Source organism: Schistocerca americana, chromosome 5, assembly GCF_021461395.2.
Source record: "Schistocerca americana isolate TAMUIC-IGC-003095 chromosome 5, iqSchAmer2.1, whole genome shotgun sequence".
Taxonomy (NCBI): Eukaryota; Metazoa; Arthropoda; class Insecta; order Orthoptera; family Acrididae; genus Schistocerca; species Schistocerca americana.
Window position 1 is genome coordinate 317,003,969 of NC_060123.1, and position 21,444 is coordinate 317,025,412.

At 43.8% G+C, this 21,444-nt stretch overlaps 1 protein-coding gene across 1 annotated transcript in view; it reads left to right on the plus strand.

The window, feature by feature from the left end:
• LOC124615724 (small nuclear ribonucleoprotein-associated protein B) overlaps positions 1-14,426 on the plus strand; it is a 29,399-nt gene extending 14,973 nt beyond the window's left edge. Inside the window, exons 3-5 of the mRNA XM_047143793.1 lie at positions 9,151-9,423; positions 11,040-11,219; positions 14,187-14,426. Coding sequence (XP_046999749.1) covers positions 9,151-9,423; positions 11,040-11,219; positions 14,187-14,296 — 563 coding nt within the window. The 3' untranslated portion in view covers positions 14,297-14,426. The remainder of the gene's footprint in view (positions 1-9,150; positions 9,424-11,039; positions 11,220-14,186) is intronic.
• Positions 14,427-21,444: the final 7,018 nt, after the last annotated feature.

The following is a 21,444-nucleotide window of genomic DNA, read 5'->3' on the forward strand; positions in this document are numbered from 1 at the left end:
TCAGTTTGCAGCCCAGGACTTCTCCCATCTATCCACGGAAGAGCACATGATGACCTGTGTGGTAGTGACCATTTCCCCAACTTCCTGTTACTCCCCCTGCTGTCATGTCCATGGACACTTACCCAAATGGGCTTCAAACAAGGCAGACTGGGTAGCCTTCACCTCTGCTGTCACCGTTGAATCTCCCTCACGTGCTACCATCGATGTTTTGATTGAACAGGTCACTACAACGATAAATTCTGCAGCGGGAAACACAAGCCCTCGTTCTCTGGGGTGCTCCCTGTGAAAGATGGTCCCTTGGTGGTCGCCGGAAGTTGCTGAGTCAATTACAGAGCATCGACGAGCTCTACAGCAACATAAGTGGCAGCCTTCCATAGAGCACCTAATAGCCTTTAAGCGGCTCCGTGCCTGCGTTCGCATGCTTATAAAACATGGAAATGGTTGTGTTGTCAGAGGTATGTGTTGACCATTGGGTGCCATACGTCTCTTTCCCAAGTCTGGACTAACATCTGACGTCTTTTTGGCTACCAGACCCCAACAGGTGGCCCTGACATTAACATCAGTGGCGTGCTCACTACTGATGCAAATGCGATTGCCAAGCATGCTGCTGAGCACTATGCTCAAGCCTGTACGTCAGCGAACTGCCCCAACCTTTCACATCCTCAAACGGTGGATGGAAAGGAAAGTCCTCATGTTCACGACATGCCACAGTGAAACCTATAATGCCGCATTTACAGAGTGGGAGCTGCTCAGCGCCCTTGTACATTGCCCCGACACATCTCCTGGGCCGGATCAGATCCACAGTCAGATGATTAAACATATCTCGTCTGTCTAAAACAGATATCTCCTCGTCATCTTCAACTGGATCTGGTGTGATGGTGTCTTTCCATCCCGATGGTGGGAGAGCGCCATCATTCCGATGCTAAAACCGGTAAAAATCCGCATGATGTGTATAGCTATCGGCCCATCAACCTCACCAACATTCTCAGTAAGCTGGGACTGGTTTTCGACACCCGATTGACTTCGCTATCTCACCTTCGTCAGCTTAAGCGGGAGTGCTGGCAGCACCTAAATGCTGTCTGCTGCCTGCGTAGATCACTCTACGCCACTGCAGCTCTACAGAACCCTTATTCAATTTCGCCTTGAGTATGGGAGCCGGGTTTACGGGTTGTCGCCCCCTCAGCTTTGCGTTTACTCGCCCCAGTGCACTACTGTAGCGTTCACCTTGCAACAGGAGCTTCTAAAATGAGTCCGGTGATCAGTGCCCTGGTGGAGGCCAGAGCCCCTCCCTTGCGGACCCGACGTGCTCAACTGCTCGCCAGTTATGTTGCACACATTCGTAGTTCTCGTGGGCCTCCGAATTACCATCTTCTTTTCTCACCTGCGGCAGTTCATCTCCCACGTCGGCAGCCCAGGTCAGGGCTCATGATTGCGGTTTGCTTGTGATCCCTTCTCTTCGAACTGGAGTCCTTCCCTTTACCATCTCTACTTGAGGTCCATTGACGTACACCTCTGCCGAAGCTTCGTCTGGAACTTTCTCATGGTCCTAAGGACTCTTGTTACCTCGCCTGCCTCTCTCCGTTGTCACTTCCTCTAGATTCTTGATGTGTTTCGGGGCTCTGAAGTTGTTTACAGTGACAGGGCGATGGCCGATGGTAATGATGGCTTCGCCTATCTCCACAGAAGCCATATTGAACTGCTTTCCTTACCTGTTGGCTGCAGTGTATTCATTGCAAAGCTTGTGGCCATATCTCATGCACTTCAGTACATCCGTTCCTGTTCTGGTGAGTCATTTCTTCTCTGTTCTGACTACTTGAGCAGCTTACAAACTATCTTCCAGTGCTACCCTCCCCATCCTTTCGTAGTGTCTGTTCAGGAGTACATCTAAACCAGACAGTGAACTTGCTGACAGGCTGGCTAAGCAGGCTACACGTAAACCGCTTCTGAGATTGGCATCTCCGAAACTGTCGTCCATTCTGTCTTACGCCACAGAGTTTTTCGGCTTCGGGAGACTGAATGGCATAACAGTAAGTGTCAGTAAGGAGACATACACCTCAGCCGAAGCTTCGTCTGGACCTTTTGCATGGCTCTAAGGACTCTGTTAACCCCACCACTGTCTTCCATACAGTCCTCTCGCAGTGAATCACTTGTTATCTGCTGGCTCCGCATTGGCCATACGTGGTTAATGCTTGGTACCCTCCTCCTTGGTACCCACCCCAGTGTCACTGGGTTCACAAACGACAGTCGTCCACCTCTTGCTGGACTGCCCACTTTTAGCCGCTCAGAGGGGCTCTTTTTAACTTTCACAACATCCTACCTTCAGTGTTGGGGGGGGGGGGGGCAGTGCCTCAACAGCAGCTTTACTTTTACGTTTTATTCATGAGGATGGGTTTTATCACTTGATCTAAGGTTTAGCCCATGTCCTTTGTCCCTCTGTGTTCTCCACCCTTGTGCTTCTAGGGTAGAGGTTTTAATGTGTTGCGGAGTGGCTGGCTTCTCCCTTTCATTCTCATGGTCAGCGAGCCATTGTATTCTGCTTTCTTGTTTCGATCTCTTCTACATGTTTCTTGCCCCTCTCTGTGGTTTTCTTGTTCGATATTGTCTATTTTAGTGTTTGTTGCCCTTGTCATTCTTGTGGTTTTCTCCTTTCTTCCAACTGTGTTTTGTATGTCTCGATTATTTTACTCCCGCCCTTGTAGAATTATTTTAATCGGAACGAGGGGCCAATGACTTAGCAGTTTGGTGTCTCCCCCCTACATCTATATCTACATCTACATCCATACTCCGCAAGCCACCTGATGGTGTGTGTTAAACCAACCAACCAGGCCCAGTTTTTATGGATGGCACCCCATTCTTGTTGGTTATGACCACTGACTCGCTGACATGACTTCCCCTCGGATTCTATATGTCTAACCTGGACTCTAGCCACAGGATAATCCAGTGGAATTGCAAAAGATATTACAGTCACCTATTGCTTCAAGGAACGCCCTTCCTTGATGACCACTCTCCCATATTTTGTATTTATCAGGCATTCCATTATAACCTTACCGGCCTCGATGTAGTGACTGGAGGGGGTCTGCACTTTGGTTCGTACCAATGTCAGTATATCACGGTTAAAATTAGTTGTGACTTCTGACAGTTCAGTATGCAACAAATGGAGGGAAGTGTAGTTGCCAATGTGTGTTGAACGCCTCAGCAGGTGTTGATAACACCAGGCCTGCTCTGTCAGCCGCACAAGCTGGCCGATCTGCAATCTTTTATCAAATGATTTTAAAGAAACTATTTAGTAATAAACTCTGAGTCTCACACACCTTATAACTTTATTCGTTAGCTTCTGGATGAATTATCTACCATTTCGTTAATGGTCATAGTGATTGTGATATTATTAGCTAAACTACTGCAAGAAATTCTGAAACTTTGCACTGAAAAACAGAGGTCGCTATGAATTTGCGTTTGGTGTGTGTTAGGTCATATGTTGAAATTTAAATAGCATATTAAATTATTCTTTAAACCCCAAAGGGTATCACTATCTCAGTCCAATGTCAAAAAAATGGTATTTATGTAAAGGGCTCCATCACCAGTCACCAGTGAAAAGATCAGAATGAAATATTCATCAATCCCTCATGTCTCATAAACGGTCTGAAATATCGACATATGATTTTGGCAAATGATAGCACGCAAAATGAAGAGTTTTTTCCCCAACATGATTAATATGTGAAACTTCCATATCGATCATGATATTCAAGCAACTACTGATTTTAAAAAAATGAAATACCATAAATTTTAAGGACCATCAATAGTGTGCGAAACAGGAATTGCTGTGGGTTTTGCAACAACATAAGTGAAGAAGCTGCACATTTATTTTTTCACTGAAAATGCACTCACTTAGAACTATTGATGTCTCGCCCTCAATTACTAGTTTAAAAGTATGCTGCTTTTGGATTCTGCCACAGTTTAAACTGCGTTTGAATGATAGTGAGATGTATACCTGTAGACTCTGCTGTGTTCAGGCAAAAGAAGCACATGTTAACGCAACAAGAGAGAAGTAACGTAATACTCAAAACTCGACACAGTCCTGCGATGTAAATTTGCAATGACTTCTTTTGTCAGCATTTCACCCTCACTGAGCGTAAATTTCTTTCTGTTTTTGGCATCACTACATTTCAGCTGGGCCTATATATATTCTCAGTCACATTTAAATGAGAATGGTACATTGTAAGCCTGATTAAATTATACTCTTCAGCAACAACAATTTCTGCGACCTGGTAGCATGGAGATTTTAGCTTGTACACTAACACAAGTTCCATTACCTTTGCGTTACGCAGGCTGGGTTTAACTTCATCCAATTGAACATTCGTTTGTATCCAGAGAAAAATAGCCACTTTCCTCCACTACATTGTAGGAGCTTTATTCATCACAGCCGAGTGCTACTGCATATTGTCAATTACTGTTCTCGAATGCAGAGGAATATTTTGCAACACAATGTTATCTTTACAGCCGGTGAACGTATATTCTTGGCTGACCACTTTTATTGCAAGTCTCGTGTTGAGATATGCCTCCCTTTTATTATTAATGCTGCACTAACACGAAACACTTTTTCACGATACCTGATGACTGCAGAACCATTCAACGCCAGAAAATATCACTTTACAACAAGAGTTAATGGACATCCATGCCTGTAATACGAGCCATCACATGGTACTGTTTATCCACAGCATGGCAGCAGGGGTGCTTTACCAACCGAACTGGGCGGCGTGGTATGGAGAGCCGACTCGCCATTGGTATTACCTGTGCAGCGGCATCATGTCTCCTCTGGTGAGCCAAACATCAAAAGTCACAACTAATTTTAAATGCACTATAGGTACTGGATCTCCCTTCATACCAACCTGGAAACAATGGTGGCATGAATGAGAACAATCTCGGCAATCATCATTCGAAATGTCTGCCTCCTTCCCAGTAGGCCATGTCCTTATGTTGATCTGCCTACCAGAATACTCCTGCCACCATACCAGCTTCTCGGGGACTTCAGTACACATCACCCCCTATGGGGGAGTGCCGCTTCGATGGTTAGAGGTCTTCTAATTGACCAACTTACTACAGACTTTGATTTTAGTTTCCTGAACGATGGTTCCCCTACCCACTTCAGTGCCACTCTCACCTTTTCTGCAATCGATCTCATAATCTTCTCCCCTGCTCTTGTGGCTTCCCTAGATTGTTCACCTCATGATTATTTTTGTGACAGTGACTGCTTCCCTATGAATCCATTGTTTCTCTGCTGCCGACAGTCCCCCACATTGGGCACTTTGCAGAACCAATTGGCCTTTATATATGTTTGCTGTGCACTTCAACACCTCTCTGGGATTGAATTCATGCAAGATGCCCCTGCAAGATGCCCCTGCCATTCTTCTTCATGCCACTGACACTGCTATCCTCATGCACAGGTCCCCCTTGTCATCATTCAGTATTGTGGTGAACCTAGGACATAGCAGTCACTATCCAGGACCGCCGATGAGCACTGCAGTGACTTATTCACCCTTCAGAGGCCAACCTTATCACTTTTAAGCATCTCCTTGCTAAGGCTCGCTACTCTAGTAAGCAGAGTAAAAAAAAAGAGCACTGAGTTTTCTCCCTGGTGATGTCTCTCTCTTCATCAGAGGTGTCATCCATGCATTGTAGCCTACTGGGCTGCCAGCGACTATCGACTGTCCAGGGTCTCGTCTTACAGGATGCTCTGTACACTGATCCATTGTTCCTCACTGAACACCTCGCGACACACTTTGTGATAGCATAGAGGTCCTCTTCCTATACTGCTACCTCTCTCTGTTAGAAATGCCGATTTAAAAATAGCCCTCTGTTTCAATCCCCACCAAGGCAAATCCTATAATGAACCCTTCACTGAATGGGAATTCTTGCAGGTTCTTACCTCTTCACATGACACGGCCCCCAGGCCCAGATTCCATCCACAACCACAAGATCCAACACTTAGACATTAACCAGAGGGAACATCTCCTCAGGGTCTTTATGCGCATTTGGCTCACAGGTGCCTTCCCCATGCAGTGATGAGACAGTGTAGTTATCCCCATCCTTAAGCCCGGGAAGAATCCTACATCTCTCAACAGCTACCGCCGGACTAGCCTGATGAACATACTTTGTAAACTGCTTGATAGAATGGTCAGCTTCTGATTATGTTGGGTGCTTGAATCTCGGGGCCTTTTACCCACATATCAGTGTGGCTTCTGGGAAGGATGCTCTACAAGTGACCATTTCCTCAGGTTGGAAACAGCAACCCAACTGGCTTTTACTAACTGCCGGCATCTTGTCATAGTGTTCTTTGATCTACATAAGGCTTAAGACACAGCTTGCCGCCGTCATTGTTAGTTGCCTTCCATGACTGGGGCTTTTGCAACCCCTTTCAGATTTTTATCTTGAGACTTTTTATCCCACTGGCTCTTCCATGTTCGAGTTGGAACTTCACTCAGCACCCCTTGAATCCAGGAGAACAGTCTCCCACAGGGGTCTTTGTTGTCTTGCTCTTCCTCTTAGACATCAATGGGCTTGTGACTTTTGTTGGGATTCTGGGTTACCCCAGCGTTGTATGTCTGATTTTCGCTACTGGTGTAGTTCCCACTTTATTTAGGCAACCAGCGCCTAGATGTTGTACTACATTCCCATTTCTTGGGCCTTATTTTTGATAAAAAGCTGATGTGGCTGCCTCACATGCGCCACCTAAAGACAGCCTGCAAGCGGAAGCTTAATGCTTTCCGCCTCCCGACGTACACACATTGGAGTGCAGATCAAGCTACTCTCCTCCATCTTCATCATGCTCTGGTTTTGTCCAAACTAGATTATGAGTGTCAAGTGTGCAGCTCAGTGGCTCCTTCCACTCTGAAACTACTTGACACTGTTCAGCATTACAGACTGCATCTGGCTGTCGGTGCCTTTCGCACTAGTCCTGTCGACAGTCTCCTTGCAGAAGTGGGGATTCTCCTGCTACAAATATGGAGCCAACTCCTGGTTTCTTCACACACACACACACACACACACACACACACACACACACACACACACCCGCGCACGTGTGTGTGTGTGTGTGTGTGTGTGTGTGTGTGTGTGTGTGTGTGTTGTTGACAAAGGCCTTAATGGCCAAAAGCTTTAATTGTGAGAGTCTTTTTGTGGTGCCTATTGGCAACTCATCATTTCCACTATATGGTGAGTAGTTATATTGTTACATTCCATTCTGCATTTTCCATTGTTTGATTCTATTAATGTTAAGTATCTATACTACGAGGGTTGTTTTTTTATGTAAGGGCTGCTTTTATTTTTAAAAAAAGGTACATATACTTTAGTAAAAAAACTTTTATTTTCTGATTCTACACACTTTTACCTATTTTTCTACATAGTTGGCTCGTTTATTTAAGCACTTGTCATACCATACAACTAAGCTTTTAATTCCCTCTTCAAAGAATTTGGCCGCCTGCTCTGACAGCCGAGAGTTCACGGCCGCTTTCACTTCATCGTCGTCATTGAAGCGCTGCCTGCCAAGATGGTGTTTCAGGTACCAGAAAAGGTGAAAATCGCTAGGAGCAAGGTCGGGGCTTGATGGGGCATGGTCCAAAACTTCCCAGCCAAAGAACCAATCAAATCCCGAGTCTTTTGAGAGGTGTGAGGCCTAGCGTTATCGTGCAGGAGCAAAACTCCTTTTGTCAGCATGCCGCGCGTTTTGTTTTGAATTGCTCTGCGGAGCTTCTTTAGAGTTGCACAGTAGGCATCTGAGTTGATTGTCATTCTTCGTGGCATAAAGTCCACTAGCAAAGCACCGCGCCGGTCCCAGAACACAGTTGCCATAATCTTGCGCTTTGACAGCGTCTGTTTGGCTTTGACCTTGACGGGTGAGGTTGTGTGTCGCCATTCCATCGATTGTCGCTTGCTTTCGGGAGTGATATGGGATACCCATGTTTCATCTCCAGTGACAATTTGACTCAACATGTCATCCCCTTCTTCCTCGTAACGAATCAAAAAGTCCAATGAAGTGGCAAATCTCTTCCCTTTGTGGTCCTCTGTGAGGAGTCTGGGTACCCACCGAGAACACAGTTTCTTAAAGTTTAGGTCTTCAGCCACAATTTTGTACAAAACCGGTCTTGAAACTTGTGGAAATTCCAAAGAAAGAGTGGAAATTGTGAATCTTCTGTCCTCACGAATCTTTGTTTCGACTGCAGCCACCAAATCAGCAGTGATCACAGAGGGCGGGCCTGAGCGTTCGTCATGGACGTTTTGACGACCATTTTTAAACACTCTAACCCATCGACACACTTTACCTTCACTCATTGCATTCAAGCCATAAACTTCTGTTAACTGACGATGAATTTCTGCTGCTGATAGGCTTCTCGCCGTCAAAAAACGTATCACTGACCGTATCTCACACGCGGCGTGCGATTCAATAATCGTAAATATTATAAAGTAGCACAGCGATGCGTACACATCAGCTACAGAGCTGCAACTTGTACCAGTGTGAACGGGAAGGATGCCGGCAAGTGGCGCGGTGGCTTGTTGCGGCGTCCGCGCGAACGGCCCTTACTTAAAAAACAACCCTCGTATAAGGATGTAGACAGTGTGACTTGCGGAAGTTCAGGTTCGTTCTGGGCAACATGGACTCATAGCTGAAGTATTGGAGATGACAGCTAGTGATCAGCAGGAAATCCGGGTTAGTCCCAATCCAGCACATTCTTGTGTGTATGTAATACAGCTGATGTCGAGGAATTCAGTCAGTCAATTAATTTCGAAATTCGAGGCAGACTTTCATCAACTGACTTAGCTACGGAGAATGTCGAATGGTTGCAGATTGTTTTACTCAAAATGTATCACCTGTTTTCTCATCATTGAGCAGCTGCAACTATCATCCTGTAGATTGTATAAGGGAGTTACCTTAGGGAGTTAACTTTCAATCTGTCTTTTGTCCCTGTTTGAGACAGCCATAGCTTCTTTCTTGCCTCAACTCATGTTATCCAGATTGGCTTGTATTCCTAGAAACTGTTCATGTAAATTTTTTCCCCCCACTAAGAGCCGGAAAAGTCTTTTTACTTGTAGCTTTATTAAATGTCACCTATTTTCTTTTTGTTTTTGGGGAAGATAAAGTGTTGTTCTTCCTTGCAGCTTTTGACAAACATATGAACCTCATACTTGGAGATTGTGAAGAATTTCGTAAGGTGAAACCAAAGAACACAAAGCAAGGTGAACGGGAAGAAAAACGTGTATTAGGCTTTGTTCTATTAAGAGGTGAGAATATAGTGTCGATAACGGTGGAAGGGCCTCCTCCACCAGAGGAAGGACTGCCCAGGGTGCCTATACCAGGAGCTGCACCGGGTCCTGGAGTTGGTAGAGCAGCTGGTAGAGGTGTACCTGCCGGTGCCACAGGTGTTCCTGCAGGTAAGATTATACTTTGGTGAACATCATTTTCACGTTTGTAGTGAACACTGATCTCATGCCACTACAAATTAAAGCTTGTCATGCTGTGGAGTAATTGAAAGATGCACAGTTTGTGTTACTATTCATTGAAAAGGAACATCATGAAAATTAATAGATAGTAAAATTCAATAATTGTATTTGATAGACCTAATAATTTGTTCTAACCAATATCAAGTTAATGGGTTAGATGTAGCTTTGAGTTGTAATACTTTAATAATTCACCAAGCCATACAAAATTGGTAATTTTTTCCATTTTGATTTATCATATCAAAGAAAATTAAATATAACACAATTAATAAATTAAATATCACATATTTTGAATTTAGTTCTTAAGATCACAGTTTCATTTGTTTAGCGTGTGGAAAATTGGAACCATAAGTTATTTTAATAAGTTCTGTGTGAAATGAGAAGTGAAACATCTTCAGCCATCTGTTTTGCATGTAATCTATTTATGCAACCAATTCTGACTAGCAGTATACCATCCTTTGACTCCTTGATCAGTGTAAATTGGGTGGAATTGAATCTCAGATGCTTTCATAATAGTAGCCAATATTAAATAACTGGTGTCTGTAGTGGTTTGCACCACACTATCACTTCTTGGTAGTTTTTCATGCTTAACACATCCGTTATGTACAGGGGTACTTGTCAAATTTCAGAAATTTATGACTGTTGTGTATCATCTTCCACTCTAGTGGAAATAACGCTCTTGAAACTGAGCTTCATCTTCATTCTTCCTTGCTTGCCTTCTATGAACTAGAAGTATTCTAATGAGGCCTGTCAAATGCAGTGATTGTTGATTCCAGTCTTCCATATTATTAAATTTTCTTATAATATTTGTTCTTTTTTTTTTCAGCTCTTAGTTCCTCAAAAAACTTTAAGTTAGAATTACAGTCTTCTCCAAGTTTGTGTGACTGAATTCTTTAATTTCTTCATGACTAATCATTTATCCTCGTACTTGCCTTTTCCTAACACCATCAGAATCTGAAGGTTTCTGTTTTTATTCCTCATATGAAGTACTCATCATTCAGTATTAATTATTAAAACTGAAATGAATCACGTACACTACCTGCATTACAAAACAGAATGTCTCAAATTAAAGCAGCAGTGTTCACTACCACTACCAATGCACAAAAAAGGAAAATTCTGTGTTTCTTGCTTCAACATTGTTTGCCAACCCACGAGGAATCTAAAACTTAATACACAACGTTGGACAAAGCACATCTACTCCCTGTAGCAAGAGGCATTAGCGCATTCTTTCCCTGCATGACTAATCTGAGTTGGGTATAGAATGTGAACTATTCGTATTATCACAATGGTCAGTTAACATTGTCAAACAACACAGAATCCTCCAATACTATAAATTGGTTTTCTGTCACCCACCAACTTTTTGTGACAATATTAATATCAAAACAATAATTAATATTAAACTAGTGCTTTCATTGCTAAAGATTTGTGTTGGTCCTTGCACATGAGTAGAAGCACCATTGTGGACAGTAGTCCCAGGTGTTAATTTCATCGTTGTGAATTCTCCTGTTAGAGCAACAAAGTAGAAATGTTAATGTTACCACTTTTTTTAGGCTTACAAGGACCAGTACGGGGAGTGGGAGGCCCATCTCAGCAGGTCATGACTCCTGCTGGCAGAGGTGCTCCTGCTGTTTCTGCACCTCCTCAGATGAGACCTCAGCAGCCTGGACCACCAAGAATGCCTGTTGGTGGTCCACCACCTGGCATGATGGGACCACCACCAGGAATGATGGGTAAGATTTTTGTCACAGTGAAATTCGTGCTGTTTACGGAAATCTACTAGGTTTTCAAAATGCAGTTAGCGAGTAAACAGCTTCAGATTATCATGCTTCGTTAAACACCTGAATTTTGTGGAAGATGAGTAGCTCCTGCCTCTCTTAGTGAAAGTATTAGTTGGTGGTGTTTGTGCTTCAGCATTCTCAGTCTGCCTGGGGGAGGAGGGGGTTGCAATGTTAAGAGTTATTCTGCCTCACCTATGTTAAATAATGACTAACGAACGAGAAAGCTTTCCTGCTCTTACACAATAGTACATCCATCTAAAGTCTTCTTATGAGCTGTGATACCAAAAAGTGTGGTGTATAAATATTTTGCTGTGGTACACCACTTGTAGCCTGAGAATCTTGATAATATCAGAGGGCTCTGTCTGTCTAAAACTTGTCTTAGAAATATGCCAGTAATGGATGGTGAATTGAGCCACTGGTAGAGCATGTGTCATGATGGGAATGGGGGGAGAGACCTGTGGTAAGGTGATGTGTATCATTTGTGCAAGTTATATTGATATATTTTAAATGGGAATAACCAGTATATCATATTGAATGGTTACTGGAAAAGTAACAGCTGTTACGTAACTGTGTGTTTCCCACATTAAGAAAAAGAATAAAGAGACTTATATTCTATTTATCAAGGTTCTCACAACCATAGGCATAGGAACTTTCCCTCATATACTTGGCTCTTTTAATTTGTAGTTTCTTTGTTAGTTTTCCTTTTCTGCATTATTTTTTCGTGCTTTTCCCTTTTCTGTTTAGATTCTATGCTGTTAATTTGTCCTTGTGTTTAATATATAGCCTTCTTTCATTTTTTCCTAATTTGGCCATATCACCCACTAAATCTTCTCATTTTTTCCTACTTGGGTTTAGAGTCTTTATTTGCACACCACGATCTCTTCAAAATAAGTTTAACTGATAGTTCACCTACATGGCATTACCAGAACTTGGATTCTGTCTGATAGTTCTGTTGCTGCTTGTGCCCTGTACCTTCACTTTCTTTATAATCAGTGTTCAGTGGGTTTTTTATCGCTGTTGTCCTAGGTTCTATCTTACACTACTTCTTCCAGATGGATATATCCTCGAATGGATGATGGGGTTTGCTTCTTGCTCTAATAGTGTAAGAAGTACTCTATGAATGAGCAATAGATATATTAGTCATGTTTCTTTCTTGAACACAACATGCTCAGTATTATTGAAGAAATTTGGGTTCTTTGGTGTCCGTAGAATAAACATTTGTTACATCTGTTACTATAGGTTATCCATCTGGAGCTGACTGTAATTTAATTAAAAAGTATTACACCAGACGTGTTTCACTTTTATTTATAAAGCATCCTCTGTGGTTATTGGTGTTTCTTTACATATTCTGCTCCTTGCCTCCTTAATAGCAGCCGTTGGCATCGAAAGGCTTCATTTCACATTTTACTTGGCAGTTTTTGCCATTCTGCAGTATTTCCTGCACTGCGTTATTTACACTTCACTTTCTTAAATGTAGCCTAACACGAAGAGTTTAAGAAAGTGAAGTGCAAATAATGCAGTGCAGGAAATAATGCAGAATGGCAAAAACTGCCAAGTGCAAATGTGAAATAAAGCCTTTCGACACCAGCCACTACTAGCAATGAGGGAAGGTGCAGAATATGTAAACAAACACCAATAACCATGGAAGATGCTTTGTAAATTAAAGCGAAACACATCTGATGTAATTCTTTTTAATAAAATAGCAGTCAGCTCAAGGCGGATAACCTATAGTGACAGATTTTAACAGCTGCTGTGGAAGATGGCCATGCAAACAAACGTAACATTAAGTACAGATTCAGATGTGGTGGCATCTTTGAAAATTTGAAGGAAACATAATTTCGAAGTTAGTATAGTTACTGAAAAACAAATGTTTGTTGGAAAAGGTGCTTGACTGAATGTTGGTGTAAAAACCTGAATAATATGTTTGTGTGTTACTTCAGATATTAAAATATTGCAGTTAAGACTTAGAGGGTCGTCAAAAAGAAAAAAAAATTCTGTAACTCCAATAATAAAAATGGGGCATAGCTAGTTGTGAGACAGGCAGTTTTGTTAAGAAAGTCCGGTTTTAGAGCTGCTTTTAAGGTGTTTGTGACCAGTTTTGTTGAATAAAAATATAGCAAGATAGTCATGGCTACCAGCAGATTTGAAATTCAGGACTCTTTCTTTCTTTTTTTTCCATAGCCAGTTTAGATTCTAGCCCTTCATATCGATATATTGCCTGGAAAACTAGCAATCAAGCTTTGTAGACTGCATACAATCACCCTAATGATACAAATATTGTGTAACTTTCCACATAGAAAATCGTGTGTGTGTGTGTGTGTGTGTCTTTCCAAAGCCCCAGCTCACAGAAACTACACTACTTTCTCTACATTTTGACTGTTGGAGGTAACCTTTGTTCAGCACTGTGCTTCAATAAGTCAGCCCTTTCTCATTGGATAAGCATACAACATTTGATTGTGGGATGAAATATGTAGACAGTGGTGAAAAATTTGTACGGTAAGTGCAAAATGTTATTAACAATGATTACATGAACATTATGGAAAAATATGTGGTTTCAAAAGACATGTCTTCCACATTTTTCTTGAAGATGTGGAAGAGAGACAAAATGTACAGACTGTTGGTAGATTGCATGTGGGGGTAATTTGTCTTACTTTATTTCCTCTGTATTTTCTTTCTTAATTATGTTTAAAACTCTGCACAAATCATTTTTAGAAACCTGGCATAATGATTGTATGAAGGCTGTCCAGTATAAAGGCATAGTTAGAATGGCCTGGTTTGTCATGCCATGAGCATTTCCAGTCTGATGTGACTTGCATATAAATAAAATGCATCAGTAAATGTGGATGTATTTTCAGAGAAATTTTTATATTAGGTTGCTGAGGAGATATTTATCTTCCACTTCAATTTTCTTTCTTGTAGGAATGCCTCCTGGAATGGCGATGGGAAGAGGTGGACCAATGGGCCCTCCAGGTATGAGAGGACCACCTCCAGGAATGATGCGTGGAGGTCCTCCAAGGCCACCTTATTGAGGTCCATTACTTAAGAGGATTGAGACAAACTGTGATTTGTGAGCGCATTCACATTTGTAACTTGATACATGCCATTCTTTTATCCTTCATACTCAGTAACTTTTGCAAATAAAGCAGTTTAATAAGATAATTTGTGTCAGTTGTATTAATAGATGGACAAATATTGACAATATGTGGTCAGTGATCTCATACTAAATGTTGTATGAAAATGAAAAGAATTGTACCTGCAATAAAAGTTTTGAGTGCTACAGTGTAAAAAAATTGCTGATTGAAATGTTACTGCACCTGCTGTAGCCACTCTCCCATAATCACAGCTGCAGATACACAAACGTGGCTTGCAAGTTTCTCACCACCTTAAAGAAATTTGAAGAACTGAAATGTTGTTTCTAACATTATAGATTTGTGAAATGTTTGTTCTGCTCACCATTGGGGCAGGATAGCTCGTGTGCAGGGATTAGTAGTGGTAGATTTAGAATTGATGAATTTACTTCCCAATTTAATTTTCTGATTTTATTTATCATCATATCTGTTTGCATGAAAATAATACAGTAAGCAATATGATAAGGCCTTATGTGTGCGTGTATGCTTAATTTGCTGTGGGAAGCAGGAGCTTTCCATTTGTGTTGATAAATTTACCAAAGACCTTTACGGGCAGCAATACTGTGATTACATAATACAGAAACATAGTCCCATGTCATTTAATCCAGGCACATAAGAAAACTTGCTTTCACCTTGAACCGTCTGCCTATTAGTAGCCCCCGTATCACCATTCTGAGCTAGATGGTGCAGAGCACAATTGACTGAGGAAGAGGTTCTGATCCCTGTCCAACCATCTTCAGTGGGTTTCTGTAGTTTATTTGGATTGCTTAAGGCTAATTCAGGGATGACTCCGCAGAAAATAACATGGCCAATGTCTCTCTCCATTCCTCCTTAACCCAAACTCTCCAATGACCTCATCATTCACGGGATGTTATGCTGTAAAATTTCATTGTTCATGCAAATAATGTAGGGTTTGAAAGACATCTTCACTGGCTCATATTGTGCCCCAAGATAAGATGTATCCTCAAATCCTTCGTAGTATGTTGTGAATCATTCAATATCCAGATTTGTGCTTATGCCAAACCGGTTCCTGATCTTTTATTTCAAAAATCTTTCTCCTGTGGATGATCCAGGTGCGACATTTGTACCATAAACCCACCCGCATCTGTCAGGTCCCGCAGCCAAACTCCTGGCACATTTCACAAGGTGAGGGAAGCATCCTAGTGAAAACAAGCTCCATCTCGTCCAGAAAACGATTTAGTGGGCACCATTTTGGTAAGGTGCGGTGGCATCTAAGAAACACAACGTCCGAAGAAATTCGTTGTCCTGTCTCACAAGGTACACTGTTCTTCCGGTTCCCCCCCCCCCCTCCCCCCCTTCCCCCCCCCCCCTCCCCCCCTTCCCCCCCCCCTCTCTCAGACAAAATTGCCAGTACTTTGAACCACTGTTAGTTAATTGACTCAAACATGTCGAATTTGCTGTCCCATCATGTGTCCACTTCTCCTACCAGGGACTTCTGCAGAGGGTTTCAGACAACCAGATCTTTTACTATTGACACCTTGAAAAAAAATTTACTGATCACAATACATCACTTCTCATTATTGATATCAGCTCAAGTCATACGATCCAGCACAGTGTTGAGCCTGGTGCAATGACCATGAGTGTTGCATTGAAGTGCTGTTACAATATTTGGATCTCTGGCAGCAATAAGCACAATATTTTGTGAAGTGCTGAAGAAATTGCACGACTCTTAAATTTATCAGTGGATGTTTAATATTTTCGTTCACAGATTCATGTAAAAATCTTGCTCCCAACATAGCCTTGTTCACTGTTAATATACTGTGCAGTTATTCATATGTACTTCACTTTACGTTATTAATCACTTCATAGATGACTGTGAGTGCCCTCCTACATTTCTGAAAATGTTCCTAGCCTCATTAGAAACAGCTTGACACAGATGATGGACAGTTTACTTGTAATTTCTGAAAATAGTGGTTGGATGAGGTGGCAGTTGCTTGACAATCACTGTACTGTACTTGCCCTATGTCAATAAAGAACTGTGCCATCCTGAGAAATCGGTTTCCATACGCAGCTTCGAAAGCTAAAATGTATTTGTTGAAAAGATTGATGGGTTTTATGTCATGGCTATTTTCGAAACTTCAGAAACTTTTACCTCACTCTTTGTATTTTAAAAAGTAATTACACCACTTTGTCTCCATCCTCAAACATATGTTTCAACACATTGGAAGTGCTAGTTTTGTGTACAATTTAGTAGTACACTTTTGTACTCACAAAACAAGCCACTATACCATTTGTTCTTCTCTTTGGTGTTAAATACATAATCCAAATTTCTTGCAAATTGACAATTTCAATATGATTTCATGCTGTAATGCTAAATCACCTTGTTTCAACTTAACGTGAAATTATGTCCATGGTGTTTATTTTATTAAAGCACTCTCACTATTTACTCCAGTGCACTTATTGTGTGGTCACTCAGTCACTACAAAGTGTTAAGTGAAGGCAGCAGAAACTGGGCTGTTTGCACGTTTCAGGTTGCCCAGTGGCAAGGGTTACTATGAGGAACTTCGTTCCCAGACTGCACAAAGTAGTGTGACAGCTGTGCATAATCATTGGGTGCATGTGTCTTGGGTGCTCCAGAAGCTGTTATAGCCTGCAGATAAGGAAGGAAACAGACTTCCACTTTAACTGCATCTTGCAACCTTCCAAGAATGCCCTCAAATTTAGTTTTCAGTAAACGTTACAACATCCCCCTGCGGGTCCGAGGGTTAGAGTAGGCCCAAGGTATCCCTGCCTGTCGTAAGAGGCGACTAAAAGGAGTCTCACACCTTTCGTCTTTTATGTGATGGTCCCCTGTAGGGTTTGACCTTCATTTTTCAAAATTTTCCTGAAGAGTGAGCCAATTGGGGAAGGGTGCCTTACATGTTGCATTGTGTCCATCCTGCATTAATATCATTAGCCCACTTTATCACCCTGGCATTGTCCCAATCATCCTCCATCTGTTGGGTAAGGACACATTCCTGGGTGTGTTTTCGTCCACCCACTATGCAGTGTCGTTTTCTGTGCCAACAATGACCATGGAATTCTTTGCACCTCGTATACAGCACGGTAGCCAGTCTGTTGTGGTGGAGCCGCCATGTACCCTGTTAGTTGTAGCCCCCTGACTACACAGGGATTGCTCTGCTGATGCCTGTGCCGTTAGCACTCCCATGTATGCCGAGGAGTAGATACCCATCACCCTGGGGCATCGGGACTCCCAGCAATGGCCATCCTGCCAAGTGACATTTGCTGCGGCTGGTTGGCACTGGTGAGGAGGGCCCCTGGTTGGAGTGGGTGGCATCAGGGCAGATGACAAGTGATGAAGCATACCATGTCATCACCAGCACTTGCTGGTGATCAAATGCCAGCAGTTCCACTAGTTCCAGTTGTTTCTCAGAGCCAGAAGACTACACCCCCACCCCCCCACCCCCCTACCCCCACCCCCTGATGGTGAGGGGGCACTTCCTTCCCTGTCGATCCCACACCACGACCCTCGGGAGCACTGACCCCCCCCCTCCCCCCCCCCCCCCTCCAACCATTGGGGACACCAGTCCCCACTTCTCAGCCAGAAAAGCGTACGTATTCTTCGAATCCTCTCGCTAGGAAGGGGTCCTTTGGGTCACTCCTTCCAGGTTTCTGATAGTGGGAAAGAGCCGCCAGTGCCTGAAGTGCCCAAAAGCAGCTGGTTGTAGGGCTTTGCAATCATCCTCATTCCCAGAGACTGAATCAGTGAGAGATATCCAGACAGAAGACCCCCAAGACCAAGGCAATTGTGGTGGCACCCACACCACTGCTGCCTTCCTCTGTGTCTGAGCATAAGATGAGAATTCTGGCATCCGCTGAGGACCTAGTTCTCGTCAAACCATCAGACAATGGATATAGCCTGTTCAGGAAATAAGTCTGTGGCAGCAGGTGATCCTGAGGCATAGACTGCCTCATTGAGTGTTTCATGCCTTCACACTCTCACGATCACATTATCCTCCATTGGAATTGCGGTGGTTTTTTCAACCATGTGGCTGAGTTACGGCAACTGTTCAGCTTTACACCTGCTTTCTGCATTGCCCTCCAGGAAACCTGGTTCCTGGCAATGTGGACCCCTGCCATTTGCAGCTACAGGGGATATCACAAGAACCATAGCGAATATAAAAGTGTGTCTGGTGGAGATTGCATTTATGTCCTGAACTCTGTATGTAGTGAACATGTGCCCCTTCAAACTCTTCTTGAAGCTGTGACTGTCAGTATATGGATGATGCATGAAATAACTGCATGCAACGTATATCTCCCTCCAGGTGGTGCAGTACCCCTGAACGTATTGGCTGCACTGATTGATCAACTCCCTAAACCTTTCCTACTTTGGGAGATTTTATCGCCTATCCATACTGGCCGTGGCAGAGATGTCGAAAATTTACTGTCCGAACTCGACCTCTGCTTCTTGAATACTGGGTCCGCTACACATTTCAGTGTGGTGCATGGTAGTTACTCAGCCATTGATTTATCAGTTTGCAGCCCAGGACTTCTCCCATCTATCCACTGAAGAACACATGATGACCTGTGTGGTAGTGACCACTTCCCTGGCGTCATGCCCATGGACACCTACCCAGATGGGCTTTAAACAAGGCAGGCTGGGTAGCCTTCACCTCTGCTGTCACCGTTGAATCTCCCCCATGTGGTGCCATCGATGTTGAAATTGAGCATATCACTACAATGATAATTTCTGTGGTAGAAAACTTGATCCCTCGTTTTCTAGGGTGCCCCCAGTGAAAGCAGTCCTTTGGTGGTCACTGAAAGTCGCTGAGGCAATTAAAGAGCAGCAGCGAGCTCTACAGCGATCTAAGTGCTAGAGCACCTAATAGCCTTTAAGAGGCTCCTTGCCGACATTCGCCTGCTTATAAAACAATGGAAACAGGAGTGTTGCTAGAGGTACGTGTTGACCATTGGGTGCCATACATCACTTTCCCAAGTCTCTATGATGCCCCAGCCCTTCGCACCCTGAAATGGTGGTTGGAAAGGAAAGTCCTCTTGTTCACTACACGCCACAGTGAAACATATAATACCACATTTACAGAGTGGGAGCTCCTCAGTGCCCTTGCACATTGACCTGACACAGCTCCTGGGCTGGATCGAATCCACACTCAGATGATTAAACATCTCTCATCTGACTCCAAGCGATATCTCCTCGTCATCTTCAACTAGATCTGGTGCGATGGTGTCTTTCCATCGCAATGATGGGAGAGCACCATCATTCCGGTGCTAAAACCCAATAAAAATCTGCATGATGTGTATAGCTATCGGTCCATCAGCCTTACCAACGTACTTTGTAAGCTGCTGGAATGTATGGTGTGTTGGCGGTTGTGTTGGGTCCTGGAGTCTCGTGGCCTACTGGCGTCATGTCTGGGTGGCTTCTGCCAGGTTTGCTCTGCCATTGATAATCTTGTGTTCGTCGAGTCTGCCATCCGGATAGCCATTTGCCAACACCTGGTTGCCATCTTTTTTTTACTTACGTAAAGCATTCAACATGACCAGACCTCATATTCTTGCCACTTTGGTGAGTGGGGTCTCCGGGACCTGCCCCCCCCCCCTCCCCCCGATTTTTATCCAAAACTTCCTGTTGTCCATACTTTGTGTCCAAGTCGGTGCCACCCATAGTTCCCCCTGTATGTAGGAGAATGGCATTCCGCAGGGCTCAATATTGAGTGTATCTCTATTTTTAGTGCCCATTAACGGCCAACAGCAGCTGCTGGGACCTTGGTCTCCCCTTCTCTGTATGCGGATGACTTCAGTATTTAGTATGCTGCTCCAGTACTGGTGTTGCTGAGTGGCGCCTACAGGGAGCCATTCACAAGGCACAGCCATGGTCTTTAGCCCACGGCTTCCACTTTTCAGGTGTGAAGTCTTGTTTCATGTACTTCTGTCGGTGTCGTACTGTTCATCCGGAACCTGAGCTTTTTCTTGACGACAATCGACTCACTGTAGTGGAGACATATCAATTCTAAGACTGGTTTTCGACACCCGATTGACTTGGCTACCTAACCTTCGTCGGCTTAAGCGGGAGTGTTGGCAGCACCTCAACACTGTCAGCTGCCTGAGCAACACCAACTGTGCTGCAGCTCTACAGCTCCCTTGTTCAATCCCGCCTGACTACGGGGGTCTGGCTTACGGTCCGGCGGCGCCCTCAGCATTGTGTTCACTCGACCCAGTGCACCACTGTGGCGTTCGTCTAGTGACGGGAGATTTTAGAACGAGTCCAGTGACTAGTGCGCTGGTGTAGGCCGGAGTTCCTCCCTTGAGCATCCGACTTGGACAACTGCTCGCCAGTTATGTTGCACACATTCGTAGTTCTCCTGAACCTTCGAATTACCGTCTCCTTTTCCCACCCGCGGCAGTTCATCTCCCGCATCAGCGGCCCAGGTCAGGGCTCACAATTGCAGTTCGTGTGTGATCCATTCTCTCCAAACCAGTGTCCTTTCCTTTACCACTTGTACTTGAGGTCCATTGCCGTACATCTTGGCCAAAGCTTCGTCTGGACCTTTCGCATGGTCCTTAGGACTCTGTTAACCCCGCCACTCTCCGCTGTCACATCTTTCGATTCTCGAGGTGTTCTGGGTCTCTGAAGTTGTTTACACCAACGGGTTGTTGGCTGATTCTAATGTTGGTTTCACCTATGTCCACAGAAGATATGTTGAACAGCTTTCCCTGCCTGTTGGCTGCAGTGTATTCCCTGCAGATCTTGTGGCCATGTCTCTTGCACTTGAGCACATCCGCTCATGCCCTGGCGAGTCATTTCTTTGTGTGGACCCCAGGACACATCGGAATCCCAGGCAACAAACTTGCTGACAGGCTAGCCACACAGGCTACGTGGAAACCGCTCCTGGCAATGGGCGTCTCTGAAACTGAACTGCGTTCAGTCTTACGCTGCAAGGTTTTTCGGCTTTGGGAGACAGTGTGTCATAACAGTATGCACAACAAACTGCTTGTCATTAGGAGACTGCGAACTCTTCCATGTGGTCTTCTTGCAGGGAATCAGTTGTCCTTTGCCGGCTCCGTGTTGGCCA